The sequence below is a fragment of the Mirounga angustirostris genome, unplaced genomic scaffold, assembly GCF_029215605.1.
Source record: "Mirounga angustirostris isolate CCGP_5_RB_7025 unplaced genomic scaffold, mMirAng1.0.hap1 SCAF_5, whole genome shotgun sequence".
In the NCBI taxonomy this organism is placed as follows: domain Eukaryota; kingdom Metazoa; phylum Chordata; class Mammalia; order Carnivora; family Phocidae; genus Mirounga; species Mirounga angustirostris.
Window position 1 is genome coordinate 101,889,589 of NW_026991713.1, and position 20,368 is coordinate 101,909,956.

The window sequence follows — 20,368 nt, forward strand, 5'->3', positions numbered from 1 at the left end:
GAAAACAGAGTGGTGCCTGGCTGGCTCAGTCAGAAGAGCATGTGACTCTTGGCTCCTCGGGGTTGTGAATTTGAGCCCCACATTGGGTGTGGTGCCTACTTTTAAAAAATAAATAAACTTTAAAAAAAAACTTTAATAAAAAATGAAAACAGGAAAATCATACCCCACTACCAGTCTCTTTTTAATTTTTTGAAGCAGTTTGACTGATAGGCAGCATCTGCTAAAAAGCTAAAAATGGAATTTCTCCTTAGAGTACAAATTCTTTTTTTCCACCATGAATGCCAGCCTCCCATCAGGGGCCCGACCACACTGGAATGAACTTGTATCAGCCAGCCTGCTCTGTGGGTCATGGAGCTTTGGATTCCAGCTCCCTTTCCCAGCACTCTATCCCATTTTTTAATTTCCAGGGAAGTATTATTCCAAAACTTGGCTCAGACCTTATCCTCTTCTTGGATTCCTTCTTCCATTTGTTTTCTTGATTTTGATCGATCACTCTTTGGCTTATATCCCTCTCTTTTCAAGGTGGTGAATCAGGGGGGTTTAATGCTGGGGCAGTATTGGGCATAGAACCTAGAAGTCATCTCCCTCATTTGGGGAAGGCATCAATCATCCGTCACAACAGGACATTTCATTCTTCTCTCTTGAATGCATTTGCACAGATTGTTGTGCCACACAAGTGAGCCAAGTGGACTTACGAGCTGTTGGGGGGCAGGGGATAGGGGGCAGCAGAAAGAGAAAATAAGAAAGAGAGAAAGAAAAAGAATGGTTCTTTGTGGGGCAACAAACTTTGTTCTGGTTCCCAGCCTGACTGTTCCTGATCTGGTTTTCTTCTTTTTGTGATGTTTGAACTTGTTTCCTCAGCTCCGATGTTGAACTCTTGTCCAAAAAACTAAGAGCAGCAGAGTGTGAGAGGCTGAGAGAAGCAAGACAAGCAATCCAGCAAAAATAACTGCAGAGCTGTGAAGATAAATGTGTGTCTGTATCGGAACTGGGCTTGAGAATGGGGGGGGGTGGGGGGGGAGGGTGTCTGTGTGTGTGTGTGTGTGTGTCTTAACAAATTTATGAGAAAAACCCTGTGGAGTAGCCTCACTGCTTCTCTCCCTCTGCTCTCACACAGTCTGGCACTTTCTCCTCTCTCTGACAGCTGCCATTAACCTTTTTCTGCAGAGCAGAGTATCTTGCCAGTTGGATGTTGAAAATCTGGCAGAGAAAAGCTTGTTCAAAAAAAGGGGGAGGAAGATAGGGAAGAGCTAGGCAGACACCACAAGAGAGGATAGGGGCTGACAGGGTGCTAAGCTGGGCCATAGGACACAAAACTGTTGCCTTACTTCTGATAAAACCCCAAAAGCTAAGTTGGGGAAAGGAAGAGGAAATGAGGATTTGGATATAGAGGCGATAAGGACCTCTTACATAGTTGAAATTACACAGTTACTGAGCTTTATTTGCAGCTCACGCTCAGTGTGAGAGAGTAGCCTTATGGTGTGCACAGGAAAGGGTGCACTTCAATGGGGACAAAACTACAGGCTTTGTGCAGAATGTAGAATAATCTTGCTTGTGCAGAGACAGAGACTATTAAGAGACCTAGCTAGATCAAAACTTTTTTTTATAGAAAAGATCCCTCCAACCATTTCCTTTCTTAACTTGTCTCAGAGAAGGGGACTTCTCCTGTTTCTGTTTTGTCTGCAGCTCTTTCCCTCCACTTCTTGACTGGGGTAGCTCTTGGTCCTCATTACTGGTACCTACCCCCAACTAGCCTGCACTAAATAAAAGTGAACATAAAACACCTACTCTGAATTCAGGTCTCATGTGTCCTTGGCTCTGCAGTGAAAAATGCAAGAACCTTTTTTTAGCCTAGTTTTTATTAGCTTGGTCTTGCACTGGACTCTTTAGAGTTCTAAAATATGAATATGGAATATTTTGTTAATTACAAAGCTCTGTATTTATAGAGATTTTAATGTTTTCTAGCTGCCCTAATTGCATTTTTCCCTTTGTGTTTAAAGTATTCCCATGGGAGAAGAGGTTAACACTCCTGATTCCCTAGACCTCCTGCAGGAACAATTATTTACCATCTTGGAATTTTAATGAGTCTTGACAGTTACTACAGTCCAGTACATTAAACACGGGTCTGTCGTCTCCAATGTCATCTTACAAAGATAATGCTCCCCCAACTAAGCAAGAAGAAAATTAATCCTGTGGATACCAACAAAAAAAACAAACACAAAAAAAACATGACCAGTATAAGTATAGGCACTGCAAACTTAAAGCCCGCGGAACTTAGAAACTTCGGAAATGACAGTTTTTTGGTCTAGTCAAGAGCATTTGAAATAAATGGCCCTTAGCTTTCTTCCAAACTATTTAATTCTTTACCAGTGGTTTGGTGGGACAGTCTAGAAATAGAAGTAACTTAAAGTTTTTATGGGCAATATCTCCTGTGTTAAGTGCCGGGGGCTCTCAACCGTGTTTCTGCCCCAACACACAGGAAGGATACAGAGCTCCTATAGTAACAGTGGCTAGGTGCAACAGTAATTCTCTAAGGGAAACCTATTTAAACTTAAGAAAAAACAAAGGTGTGGGACTGCACCCTTCTCCCAGGGGGGCATGAGCTCTTGGGTGTAAAATCAAAAGGGTACCCTGAAATATAAGCAGTCTTCAGTCTACGCACAGGCAGTTACTGTCATTCCGGACTTGGCTCCCCTGTGCCCCATAACTTAACGCCCTGCTTCCGGAGAATGGGGGGCAGTGCTGCCCCAACCTCCCTTCCTGTATTATTCAGTAGTCTGAAGAGGCCCTGCTCCTTGAATGAGCTAGCCCTTCGCGGCAGCCACTACCTACTGTTCTAATTATTGTTGCTGTCACTCCCTGAGCCTCTAAGAGAACCTCCTGCACCCCTTATAAGAACATCCTGCTGCTGGAGCCACTGCCATAGAAGTGAGGTTTTCTGCCAAGGAAAGATGGGACTGGGCCACACTCACTTGCCACTGGGGCAAGCGAAGATGTATTTCTGATGTCTGGAGTTAGAACCCGGAAGGCATCTTCCAGTATGTAAAATGTTATGAATGGTGGTTAAGTTTTGCGGCACCATACACCAACAATATTGTATTAGTTTGCAAGGCTGCCAGAACAAAATACCACAGACTGGGTGGCTTGAACAACAGTAATTTATTTCTTACAGTTCTGGAAGCTAGCAGTCCAAGATCAAGGTGTTGGCAGGGTTGCTTCCTCCTGAGGCCTCTGTCCTTGGCTTGCAGATGGCCGCCTCCTCGCTGTATCCTCACATGGCCTTTCCTTCATGTGCATGCATCCCTGGTGTCTCTGTGTCCACATTTCCTCCCCTTCACAAGGACACCAGTCGTTGCAACAGGATGCCCCCTAACAGCCTCATCTGAGCTCGGTTACCTCTTTAAATACACCTCCTTAAGTCTCCACCTACAGTCACATTCTAAGGATATGGGATTAGAGTTTCAACATGTGAGCTGGGGGAAGGAGCATGATTCAGCCCATAACAAGCATTATGGGTCAGTAGTCTCATGGGGACTACTTGGGAACATAACTACCACTTAGGTAATTGTTTCTGGGTTTCAGACAACTGACTTTCAAACAAATCTGGAAACGGCATTCCAAATAAATCATGGGGCCCTGCCTATTAAAAGGTAGGAGGGTACTGCACAATCGGTTACTCACATCCACTAAATACAGAGTACTCCCTCAGGGGAGTTGCAGGGCGTGCTGGTGACTTCAATCCAGACGGCTATATGAAAAGAACTTAGTAACTGGACCTTTCTTAAAAAGCTGTGTAATCGACCATAAAGGCACATAAAGCATGAAGCAGATACTTGTTTAGTGAATGAATGAAATCAGGAACTTTCTGGAGGTATTTTACATGGTATGAATGTTATCTTACTGCTTTGTCTACTAATTTTCATACAAGAGACCACCTAGGCACAAAAGAAAATCTCTCTACCTGGTATATGCCCTCCTGGGGAAAGTGAGCCTTTAGTTTTAACACTTAACGGATCTTGCTGTAAATTGCAGTGATGCTCAGTAGCCCTAAAGATTAGGTTTTGTTTGATGGATTAGGTTTTAATGTTATCAGACTAAAAAAAAAAAAAAATCTTACTGTTTTCTTCTTTTTTTTTTTTAAGATTTTATTTTTAGGCAATCTCAACACCCAATGTGGGGCTCAAACTCACAATCCCAAGATCAAGAGTCACATGCTCCACTGACTGAGCCAGCCAGGCACCTCTTTTTTTTTTAAGATTTTATTTATTTAAGATTTTATTTGAGAGAGAATGTGAGCAAGAAAGAGAGAGAGCATGAGCGGGGATGGAGGGAGCGCGGGGAGTGGCAGAGGGAGAGGGAGAAGCAGACTCCTCTGAGCAGGGAGCCCGGTGTGGGGTTCGATCCCAGGACTCCGGGATCATGACCTGAGCGGAAGACAGACACTTAACTGACTGAACCACCTAGGTGCCCCTAATCCTACCCTTTTCTAATGTAATCCCTAAGCCAGAGGTCAGGTGCTAACATCCTATTGCCAATTTAACAGAGAAGAATGATATGATAGTGGCTTAAAAGTAGTAGGATGGGATGTTTAGTAAAGCTCCTGCCTATGTGCCTGAAATTTCACTGTTCAATTTATTCCTTTGAATCAATTATCCCTCCAAGGTATTGCCTTTTTAAATGCAGATATTTCTAGGAAGGCTAGGATGTGGACATCATCACCTTTGCATGCCTGAGGTACCCAAACACCAGAATGATAAGAACAGTGAGTAACTGGGGAAAGTTCAAAAAAAGGACCAAATTGCCAGATTAAAAACTAGATTAATCTCCTTCTCAGTGTAACCCCAGCCTGGTGATAAAATATCATTATACTTCAGATTCTCTGGATTTTAGGCTATTTGGTACATCCAGAATATATGGGAAATCACACCAACCTTTTGTGAGTGTTTAGCCTAAATTTGAACCAGTAGATATTATTCCTAAAAGTCTGTTTACCACAGATGGATGTTAGGATGCACCTAGCAGGAAGGTAGGGAATCATCAAAAAGCTAAGGTATTGGGTTTTCTCTAGCATCCTATGATGAGATGCAGTGGAAATATTCATGAGATCTGAAAAACTCCTCTAACTAGAAATAGCCTGCAGGCGCTCAGTGGGGATCACTGTTCTTAGAGTGTTTTATCAGGAATGAGCTATATTTATTCACAGGCAAAGCTGGAGAGAATTTAGAGATCTTCGAGTCACGTCCCCCTCTTTTTTTTTTCTTTTGCACACAAGAAGGCTGAGGCCAGAGAGGTAAAGTGACCTGCCCAAGATGATAAAGCTAAGTGACACAGTAGGGACTGGACATTTCCTTCCATTTCAGACCTTTTCCCACTATTGCACCTTGAAGCCCCCTTTGGAAGGAAATCCTCTTAGCCGGTCAGAAGAGGCCCTAGTAGTAATGGTACTCTCCTCCAGTGATGGGAAACCATCTGCATGATGCTGCAAGGCCATTTTTGCCTTCTAGCCCAAGCAGAGTATGTGTCTGTAACGGACCACGGCACAGAGATGCACATCTGCTCCTGCATTGTGCACAGACCAAGCCCTGTGACTTTCTCTGGGGGAGAAAAGTGTGTGGTAGACCACTTAAAATACCTGTTAAGAAGTTTCTGTAACGTCCCTCAGGGCTGCAGCTTTGCCAACACCCCTCTTCCTCCCTGCACACTCAGTTGAACCCTTAGCGTTCAGCTCTTATGTACCAGCTAGGGTAGTGCCCACAGGCAGCAGTCCTGTAGGCACTGGGGATTACTGGAAAGAGCCCCATGCAGGACTTGCTGGGGTGTTTATTTGGCCTCCTTGGGTTCTGTGTGGTGGGATGATTCCATGACTTCTCCATCTTCTCTTGAAGAGCTCATTTTCTCACTTGGCTGCTTCTGAAGGTTGAGTTCACCTCCCTCTCCAGCTGCTTCCTCAGGAAGAGAAGCAGAGAGAAAAGATCTGGTGACCCTTCCTTTTAATAAGCTAGGTGAAACCTCCCAGAAGTACTTGCTTTGGTGTGGACTTTCCTTCTCAGGCTTGGTCATTCCTTCCATGTGGAAATGAAGCTGGGTGAAGCCACTTGAGCTCTGGACTGATGTGGCTTTGCCTACACTTTCTGGGGGAACTATGCTCATGCGTGTGGTCAGCCTTACCATTCACTGAGCCAGGTTGGACTGGAAATGTCCCTGGAGTCTCTCATTCTCACCCTTCTTCACCTAAATAAACACTGACGGCAAAATTTTCTGAGCATTAGAAGGCTATGGGACTATTTTTCTTTCAACCTCAACCATCCCCAAGAACTTTCGAATCACATCACGTATTTTCTTCCCTTTAGCAATCCAAAATTAGTTACATAACAACTCCAGACCCCTACCTCATCTCCAACCTTCTCCATGTCACATGAGACCCGATTTACTATATCGCTGCATTATGCCTGCCCCTCACAGCTGCTCATGGTCCTCCATAAGACGGCCATATGTACCCAGGGGAATCACTGAGAACAGCCCACATGACTCCAGAGCCTTGGTCAGCAATGGCACCCCTTCCAAGACCCTTCTAAATTACTGGGCCAGCAACTCGTACCACACTCAAGGGTCATTTTGTCATCTCACTGAGGAGTCAGGAAACACCACCCAGGGAATGTATCAAGTTGTCAGTAAAAAAAAAAAAAAAAAGAAAAACTCAAGCAATATCCATAGTTTCCTGTGGGAGGCTTTCCAGTCTCTCCCTGCCACACTTACCCCAGAATCAGATCCAGGTGCTGGAAACAGCGCACAGCAGTCCTGGACATGAGTGTGCATTGAACACATGCCACTGTGGTAGAGGAAATTTCCTTCTCTCTTCCTGCGTGGCCAGAGAGATGAGCTGGAACTGGATCAGGCTTTGTGCTGGTTTAGCATTAAAATCTCAGCTGCAACAAAGCCTTGTTCTTACCGCCCTGACAGTTTCAGCTTTAGATTTCTTATTAGTTGTTTGGGTTTTGTTTTGTTTTTTTTTCACCCTCTCCCTTTTGACACTTTTCTTTTCTGAGAGCCAAACCAAATACACTGGGCTGGCTAGGTAGCCTGTCTGTGTCTGCGATTCCCAGAACTCTGCTGCTGTTCTGATGGATCCTTTTGGCAAGGAGGGAAATTTTTCTCCATTTTGATAATGACAGGCCCTTCATTTTAATGTCTCTATTTACGTCAGTTAACAGATTTCTAAGAGATAATGTGAGATACTACCAATCAACTTAGGCAACCATATTAAAATTCTGCCTAACTGGAAAATATGGTTCTTTGTTTATAACACTCTACACTTTCTCAAGTCTCAAGTACTACTTCAGCAAGTCTTTGGACTGGTAAAGCCTTGTGGAGACCATCCCATCCATCTCTCTGCCTCAGGTACGTGCTTCATGTGAGCACCCCACCCAGATGGGTAACTGGCTGGTTCTTTTCAGCTTTACTGAAGTAAAATTGACAAATAAAATTCTAAGATGTTTAAAGTGTACAATTTGATGACTTGATATACATTGTGGAAGGATCCCCCCCGCCGTGAAGTTAATTAACACATCCATCACCTCACATATTTACCTTTTTTTTTTTAAGTTCTACTCACAGCAAATTTCAATTATACAATACAGTGTTATCAACTATAGGCTTGTTCTCTGAGTGGGATGATACGTCACAGTTCCCTTGATGTTCCAGGAACATTCTTACACTAAAGATGACTCCCCATTCTCTTGTATCAGGGACCAGACAGACCAATGTAAATCTTGGGTTTTATGGGGGTTTTCTGTTCCCACTTTTAACTTTTGCAGACGTGTCTTCTGCTTTCTTGCCATACTCCTCTGTTCACTCCCTTCCTTCACTTGCTCCGAGAAGGTATAACACCTATATCAAGATACAGTCTTTTAGGAAAGACAGTAACCTGAGAGGTTCTCACAGGTACAGAATACCACACAGAAAACATTTAGATTGTCTCAGCAAGGGAAGAATGCTTTAGCCAGGAAAGCAGCAGCCAGCATTTTTGAGGCGTCTAGACATAAGTAGCTTAGAAATTAAAATGTTGGTGACATCTGCAAATAAAAAATAGAGTTCTCAGAAAGCAGCGATTTGTGCTGGTTTATGTACAGATAAGTGTCTAAATCTGGATTGTCACATCATTGTACTTGCCTGGTTCCAGCTCTGCTGTATGTAAGGAGATTAATTTAGAGTGGCGGGTGCTAGCAACATGTGTTTTGGTCCCATAAATCTGTGGGACCCCAATTCATTTTACCACTTATACCTGGGTTACTTGACCTCTCAGTTGTTGCCTTTCACAAAATCATGACTGACTCTAACTTTGAAAAGAATAGTAAGCAACAATGAACAATATGACATTTTTTTAAAGAGAGCATGAGCAGGAGGGGCAGAGGGAGAGAGAATCTGAAGTAGACTTTGCGCCGAGCGTGGAGCCCAATGCGGGGCTTGATCCCACAACCCTGAGACTATGACCTTAGCCGAAACCAAAAGTTGATGCCTAACCAACTGCGCCACCCAGGCACCCCAATATGACAACTTGTAAGAGGTCTGATAGTTCGCTAGCAAGACCAGATTTCTTGTAGAACTTTCCTCTGAGGCAGGGGAGACTTCCTCTTTTCTATGGAGACCTTTTGCATCTGGACACAGTAGAGTTAGAGCCCCTAGCCACTTAGTGGTTGGGCTTGAAGGATAACACACAAGTGTTCCTGAGGCAAACACTTCAGTCAGTCTTAACTCTGCTGGCCACTGTACCTCCTTGGGCCTTGGTTGTCTGACTTGCAGGGCTAGAGAATTGAACTGGTAGTTCTTAGCTCCCTCCCAGGTTTGTGATTCTCAAGTTCAGAATCAGTAGTTCTACTGTTTGATATTTTGTCGGGGAGGGTGTTAGTGTAGAAAACTAAGTACAGGCTTTGTGTTAATACAGGTTCACTAAAAATCTTAACGACTTACTTCCGTCCGAGCTGGGGAGCTGCCTGTGGGGCACTGCAGGATTTTCAGAGCTACGGCTAAGGAAGAGAGCAGCTCCTGAGTTGCTTTTGTTACTGTTTTCTTTTTAACCTTTGAAAACTAAAGGTAAAAATTACATAGAGAAATCTAGCTATCCCAAGGCATATGGCATGCATTCATTCAATAAATATTTGGGGAGCACCTACTATGTGCCAGGCATAACATGCTCTTGAAAGTACTAGAAAATACTAGAAAGTAATTTATGATTTTCTTGCTTTTTGGGGGGGGGGCAGCAAAGCAAGGTTTATTGAATGATAGCAAAGCAATAGTACAAAGCTCCCGAGGAGGGAGGGGACCCGAAGGGGTTGCCCTGATTTTCTTGCTTTGAGAGGCTTAAGTACCTGGGGTTCCCTCCTACCTTAATGCTTCTGTCATGAGGGAATGAAAGGAGGAAGTTCCTTTGGCAATATAAAACCAAATGATTCTTGGGAAGATCACTGGACTATATCACACTGTTCAGCAGTGGAATTTTGAGTGTGGGTCATGTATATACAGGTCCCCTTGGTGGAATGGAGCTAAACTCTTGTTTTTATTATGCCATTTTGTTTAAGATTCGTCTTGGAAGAGCAGCAACATCTTATTTACTTTTTGGCCTAAGACAACAAATAGCCTTTCCTTCCTTTTTTTTTTTTTTTTTTTTTAAGATTTTATTTATTAGAGAAAACATGAGACAGCGCAAGGCAGAAGGGGGAAGACGGGGAGCGGGGGAGGCAAAGGGACAAGCAGACTTGTGCTGAGCGTGGAGCGCACTCCAGGGCTCAATCCCATGACCCCGAGACCATGACCCCAGCCGAAATCAAGAGTTGGCCACCATCAGACTGAGCCACCCAGGCGCCCCTAGCCTTTCCTTCTTATGAGAACAAAATCAGTCATTGCCTGACAAAGGAGTTCATTACAAGTTAGGGAGGAGAAGGCCCATAGCAACCTCATGATCATGACCACTTCCACTCAGCATTGCACAGAGCCTAGGGCCGTGGTGGCTTTGCTTCAGGCTCAACATGCCAAGCAACTGGGGCAGATGGAGACTTCAGGAAGAAAACTAGGAGATTCAAGCTGCAAGCTGACTTGAAATACCAAGAAAGAAAGGATTTTGGAGTTAATCTGTGGGAAATAATCATGGGACAAATATTTCAAGAGCAACTTTAGTTTTCCCTGGTACTAAATGCTAGAGGGACTCTACAGAGTGAAAAAGTGGCCAAATACCTGCTGAAAAGTAAATGACTAGACAAGAAATACCCACCATGTGCTCCCTCTGACCACATGCATTTTATGTTTTATCAACAGATATTGTGGCAAAAGGCATTTCATTTTATTCTAGTTTTTCGAAAATCCAAACTCAGAAGTTCTTTCATGTCTTCATACCTCCTAAGCAGATGTGGTTGCACAGCCTGCTGATTGGGGCTGGGGGGCTCTAGCCCCGATCTGGCCAGCATAGAGAACCATTTCAGCTTGATCCATCACCTCCGAAAGGCTCCAATTACCATGCCAGTTACCACCTCAGACCTCATGGCCTATGCATCCTGGGACCTAGCTATTAAAAACCTCAAGTTCAGATTCTTTTCTACTTCGACCAAACTAAGCATCTCTGTATAATTTCCTGCCCACTGCAAAACCATCTCAGAAAGGAATTAATCTGAGTCACTGCCAACCACAACTGAATTCATTCAGTTCCATCTCTTGTAACAATATCCTTTCTTCATATCCATCCATACATTGTCTTCTTTCACCTCACCCCCCTGTGACTATGAATAGAGCTCTTCACCTTGAAATAAAGCTATTTTCTCTCCTTTAAGACTGTCTAATTTTGTGAATTTCTGTTCGCTCTCCCTATGCCTTTGCTTGGCTATGAAGAGATATGGTAGGTATTCTGAAATCATGACCTGTGTTGAGCAGTAAATGTTCTGGGGCAATTTCCCTGAACCAGTCAGCCCATCCCTCAGCTGTACATCTTTTTTTTTTTTTTTTTTTTTTTTTTTTCCCTCAGCTGTACTTCTGTTCCTCCATCCAGCCTAGCTACGTTCCTTATTATTCTTCACACCATTAGAACCATCCTAACATTGAAAGCAGGAAGGGAACTCGATTGGCTTCCCTTACAACTAGCCTCTTATAACAATATTTTGGATGGGTGTGAGGTTGTAGAACATCATCTCTGAAATACCTAGTTTCTTTCTGAGCTTCCCGTCTGCCTGTCCCCTGAGCAGTGGTGGAGGCTGAAGCATTCTCTCCTTCCCTTGTGTTCACACACTTCTAGTGTGTGTTGCTTCGAGCATTCAGATTGAGTTGCTTTTGCATTTGTGATTCTTGGCTCGAGTCCCTCTAGAAATCATATTACTACTCTGAGTTCAGGGAGGGCTGGAATAGCTACTAAAAACAGAATACATTATAATAACATTCAGCAGACAAAGCCAGAAAATTCCTGCCAGAGACCACCTTAGTATCCTTTACTTGGCCCATATTCCATTTTTTGAGAACTTTAAACCAAGTGAGACGCCACAGTATACAGTTTATGTGCCCTGCTGTAAGGTCTGCATCATCACACTGTCTTGATTTTGAGATGCTTCACATTTTATCTTAAAAAGCTCTTTGGAAAGTTCAGTGTTTTCCCTCCAGAATTAGGATGTTCCTTCGCTTTATACTCCAGTCACTTCTCAATCGCCAGCGTTGGACAAGGTATTTTGCTAGGCAGCACTGGTATGTAAAAAAGAACCCGTCAAGGAATTTGAAGAAGAGTTGGGGAATTAAACAAATCGCCAACTCTTGAAACACAAGACAAAATTAATACTTTAGCAATATTTACCTCTGAACAGAGAAGGCTTCACAGAGAAGAGACCGTTGCGCTCAGTCATGAAGGATGAATAACATAGGGAAGAGAGGTGTGTAGGAGGGAAGATGGTCCGCATTCTAGGACGAGGGAAATAAATCAGAATAAAAGCAAAGATGAGGGCATATACCGGGAGGCTAGATGCATATGGCAAGGCTATCCCAGGAGATGAAATTGGGAAAGTAGGATGAAGTCAGATTGGACTCTCTTTTGTAAGTAGGAAATCATTTAAGATATTGGAAGAGGAGGAGGGAACCTCATCCAACCTGTTTTCAGAAAGAGTGCTCTTACAAACCAAGGTTGACGTACTTGTGAAGCTATTACAATAAGCGAAAGATACTAGAATAAGAGAGTTTATGTTAGGGCTGTGACCAGGAGATCAGCAAGGAAGAAACTAAACCAAAAGAAACATAGCCTGGAAAGGGTGTTAACAGGAATTTCCTGAAGAAGAAATGGCCAATAAATATATTTATAAATGTTTGGCCTCAATTTTTGGCTTCACTACAAATGAAAAGAATTACAAAGAACTGCAAATGAAAATAGCCTTGTCATATCAGCAAGTTTGGGGTGTGTGTGTGTGTGTGTGTGTGTGTGTGTGTTGCCCCAGTATTTTGAGTAGGTGGGGTAATGAGCACCCTTATTCATTGCCTAGAGTCTGAAAATTAGTACAGCTCTTCTGGAATAGTTTGGTAACATGTCAGAAGCTTAAAGAGGTATATACACTTTGACCCAGGAATTTTAAGAAAATGGTCATAAATATGCAAGGATTTATGTACTAGCAAGCAACATTGTTACTATTTGTAGTAATGAAAAATTGAAAACAAACTGAATTTCTAATAATGGAATTATTTAAATTATAATACATCCATAAAATGGATTACAATATGACCCATTTAAAAACTGTGTTTTAGAAGAATATTTAATCACATGAAAAACTATTTGTAGTAATTAAGTGAAAACAACAATTTATTAAACAGTATGAACAGTATGAGTTGATGTGTAAGTGGAACATTCACAAAGAAGTGTTTATTAAGCATTTGAAAAATGTGGGTCAAACTCTGGAGAGAGAAGGGAGTTAGAGATGTAATTATATTGACATACCTTGATAATCCTTAAGTTTAGCTCGCGTACAGGTTATTTTACTATTTTCTTTTGAATGTGTGTGAAACTTTCTATGCTAAAAGTTATTCAGACCCCAAAAACCCATCTCAAAAGAAGTAAATTGGCAAAGAAAGTAGATTAAATGTGTTAATGCACTAAGGTACTTAGAATAATACCTGACCCATAATAAATGTCCCATAAGTTACTTGCTGTTTTTATTACCTATAAGTTACTTGCTGTTTTTATTATAAAGCTAAAGATATAGACAGTGTTACCCCAGCAGAGGACAAAAAAGGAAGAACGGAGGAATGCCCCCCCTTGAGCCCCGGAAACCCCTGCATGTGTGGGAGGAAGCAGAAAGAACAGCAGTAGGACAGAGAAGAAATACAAGGACAGGCAGAGGAGAACCAGAAAGTCAGGAAGAGAGATTTTAGAAGGAGGTGTTATCAGAATAGCCCAGAAGAGCTCAAGCAGGTTGAAGACACTTAAAGCCATTGAATTGTGCTGTTAGGGAATCCTTGAAGTTCAGTTTTGGTTTTTGTGTTCCTTTATAACGTGCATGCAAAAAAATACACAGATGATAAGATGCAACTCAACGAGTTTTTACACACTCATGTGATGAACTCTGGGACGAGAAAGTTCCCAGCACCCCAGAAGCCTCTTGTCATGCACTACTCCACCCTCCATGGGTGACCTGACTTCTAACACTGGAGATCAGTTTTACCTGTGTTTTAACTGTTTATACCTGGAATCATACAGTGTGAACTCTTTTGCATCTTGCTTCTTTCATTCAACATCATGTTTATGAAATGTGTCTATTATGATATACATAGGTATAGTTCATTCGTTCTCATTGCTGTATGTCACTCCATTGTATGAATGAATATACCACAATTTATCACCTAGTTATTGATGGACATTTGAGTTATTCCCAGGTTTGGGCTATTTTTCTGGATTCCCTTCTCTCTTCCATTGGTCTATATGCCTGTTCTTGTGCCAGTTAAGCAGCTATGTTCATAACTATAGCTTTATAGTAATACTTTTCTTCATGATTGTTCTTCATGTTCTTATAACTTTGTTCTCTGAGATCGCCTTGGCTATTCTTGGCTCTTTACATTTCCACTTATGCCTTGAATTAGCTTGTCATTTTACACGTGCACGCACCTGCCAGAGTTTTTATTTGGCCTGTATTGAATCTGTAGATTAGTTTGGGCAGAATTAACACTTTATGCTGTTGAGTCTGATGATCCATGGTCATCTTGCATTCCTCCATTTAAGATATCTTTTATTTCTCTAAATGATGTTTGATAATTTTCGATGGACAGGTCTTGGCTTAGTAACCTTTTGAGAGAGCAGTTTCAGTGAATAGCAAAAAGTAAATTCTTTTGGTGCTAAGGAGGGAAATAGGAAACAGAGGTAGCAAATGTAAACCATTCCTTTGAGGTGTTTGATGGTAAAAGAAAGGAAAATTGGTGTTAGCTTGTGAGATTCAAAAGGTCGTTTCGGGATGGGAGTGCCCTCGGAAGCCATGGTGAAAGACCCAGGGAGAGGAGAGGTTGGAAGCGCAGAGTTAACTAAAGGGACAGGGACATGGAAGGGTGGCTCAAGTTAGCCTGGAAAAGAAATTAGGAGCAAGGAGTGTTGTGCGGTTATTGGAGGTAGTGTGTTTCACGTCTGCATTACCTTAGTAACAATTTCCTCAGACGCCCTGGTTGCTTACAGTGAACAGTACTGAGCCGTCCGGGCGCTGTGCCCTTTGTCGCCGATGGCACAGAGCCCGCACGCAGGATGTTTGAAGCAGCAAGACTTGCTGCCCTCACGGTCATCCCTAATCCACATGTTCAAATCCCTGTTTCTTTAAGCAGAGCATATTACTTTGTATTTTCCTCTACTGTGCATACCTACTCATCTATTATTCCGATAATCCCTTCTTCCAGAGTATCTTAGTTAAACGAAGGCTTAATCTTAAGGTGCCTGAGAGACTTGAGGAAGATTTTGCAGTAGAGATTTTTTGTAGAGGAAACAAGGGTGCTGAGATAAGGGACTTAATGCTTAAGTTCTAGAAAAAGCTTACAGTTTAGTGGAAATTATTTTACTTTGGAAGCGTTTTTACGTTTGTTGTTGTTTGCTTTAGATGCAGAGTTTTCAATACATACACAGAGAATTGCATCTCCCTTATCTAGAGAGGGCATTGTGTAAACTTACGTGCTATATGTAATTGTGGTGTCTTTAAGAAAGTAAACCAAGAAGACAGTATTTTTCACTGTAGTACTTGTAGTGATGGAATTAGCCTGCCGATACTAGAAGGGAGAGAAGAGGAAGTGGAAGATCTTGTTGGATTACTCAGTCTTATATACTAGGTTTGGATATGGAGCTTTAACAAGGAAAGGAAAGAGGGCGAGAAAAGGATTTAATTTATTGCACTAGGATATAATAAGCATTTTCGTTGAATCCCAAATATTACATGTTTGTACTTTTGGGGAAATTCTTTTCTGATGTTAAGTCTAAAGTGGCCTTTCTTTGGGGAGGAGGTGAGAGTTGAGTAGGGGGCAGAGCATGGGCAGTGGGCAAGGGGTAGAGGGAACAGAATGTCCTGAGTGAGATCTGGTAAATTACACTTCAGAAGCTAGAACACACTTTTCCCAATTTAACCATAGGACCCGCTGCATACTGATACCATACGAAAAACTTCCTTTTTTTTAACATGTGATGCACATGCTAAAGAAATATTTTAAAATAACGAGTTTTTGATGAAATGAAAAACATTTCAAGATTTGTTTTCACACCTGTGCTGTATAACACATCTGTCTGTGTTTTTAGTTTGATTACTTCACATTGCCTTTCTTTCCTAAGTGCTTTTTTTTTCTTTCACACATTCCTGTACTCCTTTGACTTCAGAATGACTAAAGCTTTGCATTTCAAAGTCAAAATAAAAATCCTCATTTTAAATGTAATTCCAGTCTCACAAGAAAAGTTGAGGTGTTTGATTTTTTTTTTTTAAGATTTTATTTATTTATTTGACAGAGACACAGTGAGAGAGGGAACACAGCAGGGGGAGTGGGAGAGGGAGAAGCAGGCTTCCCGCTGAGCAGGGAGCCGGATGCGGGGCTCGATCCCAGGACCCTGGGATCATGACCTGAGCTGAAGGCAGACGCTTAACGACTGAGCCACCCAGGTGCCCCTAAGATTTTTTTCAAGACAGGAAATGTTAGCATATAAGGGATCAAGTGCCAATGAACTCTCTCCCTGCTCAGCCATGCCCACATCTAATATTGCTTGCAGATAAAACGCAAACCACTCATAATCCCTGGAGAACAGAGAAAGCCCCACCAGATGGAAAGCAACTCCAACTAATGAAGGAACACTTCCTTCTCTAAACTTTGTGGTTGTTCTGATCCCTTCTCTTTTTAAACACCTTTTCCCAGGCAAATCATTCATTAGCCCTTGGAAAAAGCATAGTCTTACAGTCTGCCTCTGGTTTTTTCCCCCTAATCTTTTTCTATCACTTCTAGTTGCCCTTTCTCCTCCAATGCTAAATCACCCCTCCCGCTTCTCATGTACACCCTCCTGACATTTGTAGGTCATAATCATGTTCCCTCCCCTTAGTGTTCAGTTAGTTCAGGTTTGACACTTAGTTCTTCTAATCCTGCCTCATAAAATGATCCTTTCAGCTTCTTAGTCATGCCTGCCGTTTTCCTTTGAACTTATTTCAGTTTGTCTCCATTTTTCGGGTAATGAGGTACCTGAAAGGGAACACAGTGCCCTGGGTGTGGTTTCCCTGAAACCACTGAACAGAACGAGGGTCCTCTGAAGGATAGTGCCCAGGCCTAGCCAACCCGAAGGCCTTTTGTCACCCTCAGAGACTGGTACTGCTTCTGTCAAGACCCAGTAATTCCTGTATTCCTCAACTTCAGCGAACAGCCGAGTGCATGTCCTCCTCCGTGCCTTGTGAGCTCATACTATTTCAAATACCATTTTCTAATAGCAGCTTTGAATATTTATATTATATATTTTTATCCATATTTCTTATCATTTCAATGCTGCTTGCGGTATGAAATCAAACAATACAGAAGTATATAGAGTAAACAAAATGGATTAAAGACCTGAATGTGGAAGGGGCGCCTGGGTGGCTCAGTCGGTTAAGCGTCTGCCTTCAGCTCAGGTCATGATCCCAGGGTCCTGGGATTGAGCCCTGCATTGGGCTCACTGCTCTCAGTGGGGAGTCTGCTTCTCCCTCTTCCTCTGCACGCCCCCCAACCCGGCTCATACTCTTTCTCACTCTCTCAAATAAATAAATAAAATCTTTAAAAAAATAAATAAAAACCTGAATGTGAGACCTGAAACCATAAAAATCCTAGGAGAAAACATAGGCAGTAATTTCTTTTGCCATTTCCCTTGGCCACATTTTTCTAGATTTGTCTTGGGCAAGGGAAACAAAAACAAAAATGAACTATTGGGATTACACTAAAATAAAAAGCTTTTACACAGTGAAAGAAACCATTAGTAAAACAAAAAGGTAACCTACTGTATGGGAGAAAATATTTGCAAGTGATACATGCAGTAAGAAGTTAATATCCAAAATATATAAAGAACTTAGACCACTCAACAGCAAAAAAAAAAAAAAAAAAAAACCCTCCAAATAATACAATTAAAAATGGGCAGAGGGGGCGCCTGGGTGGCTCAGTCATTAAGCATCTGCCTTCAGCTCAGGTCATGATCACAGGGTCCTGGGATCGAGCCCCACATCCGGCTCCCTGCTCAGCAGGAAGCCTGCTTCTCCCTCTGCCTGCCACTCCGCCTGCTTGTATTCCCTCTTTCGCTGTGTCTGTCAAATAAATAAAATCTTTAAAAAAAAATAAAAATAGGCAGAGGACTTGAACAGGTATTTTTCCAAAGAAGACATACAGATGGCCACCAGACACATAAAAAGATGCTCAACATCACTGATCATTAGAGAAATGCAAATCAAAACTCTGATGACATGATGAGATATCACCTCACACCTGTCAGAATGGCTAGAATAAAAAAGACAAGAGCTAAGAGTGTTGGTGAGGATGTGGGGAAAGGGAACCCTTGTGCACTCTTGGCGGGAATGTAAATCCGTGCAGCCACTGTGGAAAACAATACCAGAAGTTCCTCAAAACGATAAAGATAGACTAATGCATGGTCCAGCAATTTCACTACTGGCCATTTACCCAAAGAAAATGAAAATAATACTAATTAGAAAAGATACATGTACTCCTATGTTTATTGCAGCATTATTTACACTAGCCAAATTATGGAAGCTAACCCAGGTGACTATCAGTAGAGGAATGGATAAAGAAGATGTTATATGTGAGACAGACAGACAGGTGTATCTACACACATACGTATATATTTTGGAATATTACTCAGCCATAAAAAAGGAATGAGATCTTGCCACTTTCAACAATATGGACGGACCTAGAGGGTATTATGCAAAGTGAAGTAAGTCAGACAGAGAAAGACAAATACCATATGATTTCACTTACATATGGAATCTAAAAAACGAAACAAATGATGAATAAACAAAAAGCAGAAACAGACCCATAAATACAGACAATGAGCTGGTGGTTGCCAGAGGGGAATAGGGTAAGCGGCTGGGCAAAATGGATGAAGGGAAGCAGAAACAGGCTTCCAGTTATGGAATGAATAAGTCATGAAGATAAAAGGTACAGCATAGAGAATATAGTTGATGGTATTGTAATAGTGTTGTATGGTGACAGATGGGAGCTACACTTGTGGTGAGCATAGTATAACATATAGGTTTGTTAAATCACTATATTGTACACCTGAAACTAATGTAATATTGTGTGTCAACTATACTTCAGTTTTAAAAAAAAACAGGGGCGCCTGGGTAGCTCAGTCGGTCCTGGGATCAAGCCCTGCATCGGGCTCCCTGCTCCGTGGGGACTCTGCTTCTCCCTCTCCCCCTGCCTGCCGCTCCCCCTGCTTGTATTCTCTCTCTCTCTCTCCCCCAAATAATAAATAAAATCTTTTAAAAAAATTTTTTAAAAAGCAGTAAAATTGAAAGCCCTTTCATCCATTCAAACTAGCCATTCTTTAATAGTTTTGGATTTCTCTTTATATATATTTTGGATGGATGGATGGATGGATGGATGGATGGATGGATGGATGGATGGATCTCCGAACATATCGATCTCTCTCACTTCTTGTTTGACACTGAGGTTGTTAATAAATTTTTTTCTTACAAATTGTCTTGATAAACAAACTTGTGTATACATTCTTGAATCTCTTACTGGTATTTTTATAGAATATACTTTTTTTTTTTAAGATTTTATTTATTTATTTGAGACAGAGAGAATGAGAGACAGAGAGCATGAGAGGGGGAGGGTCAGAGGGAGAAGCAGACTCCCTGCCGAGCAGGGAGCCCGATGCGGGACTCGATCCCTGGACTCCAGGATCACGACCTGAGCCGAAGGCAGTCGCTTAACCAACTGAGCCACCCAGGCGCCCATAGAATATACTCTTAAAAGTGGAATTATTTGGTCAGAGGATATTTGTGTTTAAATTTGGTTGATGAGACCAAATTGCTCACTATATTCCCACAGTAGAATAAGAGTACCCACTTCCCCAACAGTGGTTGTTAACAGTCTTTCGGAAACTTTTGCCAGTGTGATAGGGGGAACAAAACCCTATCTTGTTTAATCTGTATTCCTTTAATTACAAATGAAATTGAACATTTTTATGTGCTTATTAGCCATTTGTATTTCTTCAGTGAATTTTTTGTTCATATCCTGTGCCCATTTCTCTGTTATTAGGCTTGTAGTACCACTTTCATAATACATCGATACCAGTACTTGTCCTTTTGTCTTTTTTCCCTTTAGTTTATGTCGAGGTATCTTCACTCTGTACTCTCTTTGTTGAGAGTTGTTATCATAAATGGATGTTGAATTTTGTCAAGTGCTTTTCCTACATCTGTTGAGATGATATGATTTTTATTCTTCATTTTGTTACAGTGGTGTATCATATTTATTGATTTACAGATGTTGAAGCATCCTTGCATCCTTGGAATAAATCCCACTTGATCATGGCGTATGATCCTTTTAATGAAGTATTAAATGCAGTTTGCTAATATTTCATTGAGGATCTTTGCATCTATGTTAATCAGGGATATTGGCCTGCAATTTTCTTTCTTTGTGTTGTCCTTTTCTAGTTTTGGTATCAGAGCAATACTAGCCTTGTAAAATGAGTCTGGGAGTATCCTTCCTCTTCTGTTTTTTGGAAGAGTTTGAGAAGGATTGGTATTAATTCTTCTTTAAATGTTTGGTAGAATTCACCAGTGATGAAGTCATCTGGTCTTGGACTTCTGTTTGTTGGAAGGTTGATTAATGATTAATGATTCAGTTCCCTTGCTAAGAATACGTTCAGATTTTTTGTTTC

The 20,368-nt window shown here is 41.7% G+C and overlaps 1 protein-coding gene across 5 annotated transcripts in view; it reads left to right on the top strand.

Moving 5' to 3' along the window:
- The window catches only part of ERC1 (ELKS/RAB6-interacting/CAST family member 1), a 555,561-nt gene that overhangs the window by 525,019 nt on the left and 10,174 nt on the right, over nt 1–20,368 (top strand). Inside the window, exon 19 of one of the 5 annotated variants that reach the window (XM_064591742.1) lies at nt 7,323–7,398. The exons of the other annotated variants lie outside the window; for them this stretch is intronic. Within the exon in view, the coding sequence (XP_064447812.1) occupies nt 7,323–7,398 (76 nt within the window). The remainder of the gene's footprint in view (nt 1–7,322; nt 7,399–20,368) is intronic. 5 annotated transcript variants of the gene reach the window in all.